The sequence below is a fragment of the Triticum dicoccoides genome, chromosome 2B (assembly GCF_002162155.2).
Source record: "Triticum dicoccoides isolate Atlit2015 ecotype Zavitan chromosome 2B, WEW_v2.0, whole genome shotgun sequence".
Taxonomy (NCBI): domain Eukaryota; kingdom Viridiplantae; phylum Streptophyta; class Magnoliopsida; order Poales; family Poaceae; genus Triticum; species Triticum dicoccoides.
The window spans coordinates 676,402,058-676,406,428 of NC_041383.1; the positions used below are offsets into that span (position 1 = coordinate 676,402,058).

Below are 4,371 nucleotides of genomic sequence, written 5' to 3' on the forward strand. Positions count from 1 at the left end.
CCGACGGCGCGGGGAGGCGGGTGGCGGCGGCGGCGACGACGATGTGGGCGGGAGGAGAGGAGGCGTGTGGGAGGGGAGGCGAGGGGAGGGGAGGAGAACGAGAGAGAGGGAGAGGAGGCGCGCGGGAGGGGGAGGGGAGCCGGCTAGGTCATCTCCACGAGGGCCGGCCCTTTTATACCCCGTGCAAGTGAAACAACGAAAATGCCCCCGGCGGAGCAGGCTATTTACGCGCGGTGGCACAGTCGATATGAAACTGTTCATTGCAGCAGTAACTATTTTTTATCCAACGACCGAGGTCACTCCAGGGCTCGATCCGACGGCTCGGATCGCATCAAACGCTTCGATCCAACGACCAGGAACCCCAAGCGGCTGAGGAGCCGGGAGGTTCACTGGCGATCTTATTTCTCGATATATAAAGTCGGACGTATGCCTTTTCTCCTAAAAAAGAAAGTTATGGCTGCTAATTCAAGGCCAATCTATTATTGTGAGCGTATGCCATGGCCAATCTTTCATACCAAAATCCACCAATGACGTGGCATAATCGGTCGACCGTAGGAATCTTTACCGTAATTAAAGTACACAAACCCCAAACTCAACGGAGAACACGGACGGTCTCGACTCAACTACAACTGGAAGGCTCCAAGCTCCGAGCTCCCCGCCATGGCTGCAGATTCCGTCGGCACCGCGTCATCGCCACCGCCGGTACCCCACCGCGACCCTTCACCTGACTTCTCACACGAGGCGTCCTCCTCATCCTCCTCGTGCGCCGCGGCGGCACAGCCGGTGTCGTGTGATGGCCGCGCCGAGGACGTGCTCGACATTGGCTCTCCCTGGGTCGCGGCAGCCGAGGCTGACTCGAGGCTGGCGGAAGCCGCGGCTTCATCGAGACTTAGCCTTCAGGCTGAGAGCGAGGCGGACGAAGACGAGACACGAAACAATCAGGAGCGTCAAGAGGACGAGGTCCGGTATACTAACTAACACCTCTGCTTCGGTACACCCCCCTTAAATACATGAAGGACTGAAATTCACCCATACCCCTTCGCTGCCAGGGGCACGATCGTCATAAGTAAAAAAAATTGCCCTCGCGCGTCGACGGCGATACCCCCGCGCGCCCGTGTATACGCGGCTGCGGGACGAGCCGAGCCGCTTGGCAATCATGAGGGCGCAAGCCGAGCCGAGCAGTTGGCAGCCGTGAGGGTGTGTTTTTTTAAAAAAAAGTCGGCACGGACGGCCGTGCCGTCGTGCATTAACTGCTTTGCAGTTTTGGCGGCGCGCATGCAGGCGCCGACTGCTCGCGGCAGATCTCGTGCCGCCCGCGCCCTCCACTGCCGCGCATGCGGGCGACCGGGCGCCTGCCGCCAGCATGGTAGCATCGTAGTCCACGCCGTCCACTGCCGCGCGTGCGGCGACCGGGCGCCTGCCGCCAGCCTTCCGCCTCGGGCCGGCAGTTGACGCGATCGGTCGGCTGCCGACGCTGCGGCGACCGCCCGCACGGCACCACCGCTTCCACTGCCGCGCGTGCCGTCCTCGCGCCTTCCCACACCACCGATCCCTCGACTGCCGCGCCGCGCCTTCACACGCCGCCGCTGCCTCGCTTTCACACGCCACCGTGATCGCGCGTGCCGCCAACCGCCCGCCTCTCCCTCGGGGCGCACGCCACCGGCGGCTCGCGCGCCCACCTCCCTCCCCCCGCCGTCTATAAAAGGCCGCGGCAGCCCTCACCACGTTGTGCCATCTTCCTCGCCCCGCCCATCTCCCTTCCTCTCCTCGCCCGCCCGTCTCCCTCTCCTCGCCGGCAATGTCTTCCAGCGACTCCGACGAGGGCGCGTGGCCGACCGGCGTTTGGCCGCTGAGCCTCACCGTCGGCGACACGGAGGATCTGGCCCGGTTTGGCGTGATGGTGCCGCCGGCAGCCAAAGTGCCGCGGCTGTGGCGGATCGGGGCGGACGGCATCCCCACCATGGGACCGCCGCCGACGAGGCAGCAGCTCCACGCGTTCCCTGGCGGCCGTTACAACCGGAGGGCCCGGCGCAGGTGGTGGCACGGGAAGAACTTCGACATCGTCCTCGGCGCGTTCAGGGATGCGGCGGCCGGCCGCACCGTTGGAGACATTACCGGCGAGGCCGGCACTTCCCGTGGTCGCCGCCGCCACGGCCCACCTCCAGCCGCCCCCACTGCCCCGGCACAGCAGGCGCCCCCTAACCCGGCGCTGGTCGAGATCCCGCTGGCGCAGGCCGCCCTCGCGCAAGATGGAGACCCCGACGACACGCCAGGTCTACTTGCGGTGCTGGCCCAGTCGGCAGAGGAGGCGGCGGCGGCGGCCACTCGTGAGGAACGAGAGCGGCTGGCGGCCATAGCGGCGGTGCAGGAGCAGCAGGCGCGGGAAGACAACTGGTGGGATTTCAGCGACGACGACGACGACGACGATGGCGGCGACGGCGGCGAAGGAGAGTCCGGCAGTATGGCGCCGGTCGTCGACCTCACCGGCGCCAGCGATGACGAGTAGTCTAGTTTTAGGGTTTTTATTTAAATTTTGGTCTAAGTTATGTAAGAGCAGTGCTCGGTTATGTTTACTGTTATGTAAGGTAGTTTGAATTATGAATGAACTCGGAATGGCTTATCTGGAAAAAAAACGTATGTTTAATTTGATGTTAATCGTGCAACTTTAAAAAATAAACGGAAACATAAATTATAGAACATTCATAAAGCGATGAAAAATACAAAAAAGTTGGCATGCATCCTACTGATAATGGTGGAACACTATAACAAACATTTATAGAAGGAAAAAAACAATTATAAGAAAAATTTATAGAAGGAAAAAAACAGTACTTAATACAGAATTTATTAAGTAATTATATTAAAAAGAGTATTTAATAGGGAATTTATTTCGTGTTGAAAATACACATATGAAAATTTTACTATTGTTTTTTCTGCGCGAATTGACAAGCTTATATTAGAAAATAAGATAGTAATAATGTCGGTTGACTTTAGTTAAAATCACATGACATTATTACTACCTATTTCAATAAATATCTGAAAGGCGGCTATATAAGCCAGTCCTGGCGTCCCTAGGTGTGTGAGGTGGGACAAAAAAGCGCCCCTTCCACCTCTCCCCGCGCCGTGAATCGTAGAAGAGAAAAAAATATTGATGAAAAAAAAGCCCACCTGTGCTTGCACGCCGCAACTGCGCCTAATCGGTCCGGCCCGATCAAGCCGGGTAGCGAAAGGGCCGGCCTTTCGGCCCAGCTACGGCCTGCAGCACAGACCAACGGGGCAGAGGCGGGGCGGCGCGGGAATCAGCGGAGTTCGAAACGGTGGTAGGAGCTTGGTATATAAGCAGGTCGCGGCGTGGTTCGACGGGCGAGGTGGGACTAAACTTTAGTCCTCACCCCGCCGACCCTGCCCACGCACCGCGCGCACACTCAATGGGCCGGCCCAGGCGCGCCGTCGCGCACAGTCACTGGGCCATCACGCTCAGTCAGTGCCCGTTGTTTTGTTTTTTTTAAATAGTATTAAGTTTTTTAGTTATTTATGCCTGGCTTAATGTATACAGAAATTCTATAATTAATAAAAACCAACTATATTACTTATAATAATAACGAGTTGTTTATTTAAATTTATACGAAAAACTAATGAGTATTTTATAAGTAATTGCTAAAACAATAATGAGTTTTTGGATAATTAATTGATAATGAATTTTTTTGTAATGAATTTTGTAATAAGTTATTTGTGTAGATTAATAATTACATGTTTAATATTTACGTAATGTTAATTAATGTCTAAAATATATTTTAAATATATGGAAAGTTTAGTACTGTAATGTGTTGCATTAACGGCTAAATGTGTTTACATAATAATAATGCGTTGTTTTTTAATTTATAAGTAAGAATAATGAGTTTTTTGTAATGGGATGCAGTGGGCATGCCCATCGTAGGGCCCCACGCAAAAGTTGAACGAATTCGGACACCAAATACACGTTGCGTCACGCCCGGTCAGTGTTTTTGGTGCGTTTCATGAAGAAAACCATAGGAAATTCATAGGGTGCCGAAAAAATACGAAAACTTGCAGGCATGATGGCCCTGCCGATGAGTGTGTGTGGAAAAAGTTAGGGGTCCACCGGCTCAGTAAGAAAAGAAAACGCAGTTCGGAGCTGACATCGTTCATATCCGATCAGTGCGGGTTGCATGGGAGGCACGAGGTGGCACCCACGAAAAGTCACCCAAATTTGGGATGCAGTGGGCATGCCCATCATAGGGCCCCACACAAAAGTTGAACGAATTCGGACACCAAACGCACGTTGCGTCACGCCCCGTCAGTGTTTTCGATGCGTTTCACGAAGAAAATCATAGGAAATTCATAGGATGCCGGAAA

General features: G+C 54.6%; 1 protein-coding gene across 1 annotated transcript in view; it reads left to right on the forward strand.

Moving 5' to 3' along the window:
* Window positions 1-660: 660 nt before the first annotated feature.
* Window positions 661-4,371, forward strand: part of LOC119361131 (E3 ubiquitin-protein ligase RNF14-like) — an 18,671-nt gene continuing 14,960 nt past the window's right edge. Inside the window, exon 1 of the mRNA XM_037626490.1 lies at window positions 661-960. Within this exon, the coding sequence (XP_037482387.1) occupies window positions 661-960 (300 nt within the window). The remainder of the gene's footprint in view (window positions 961-4,371) is intronic.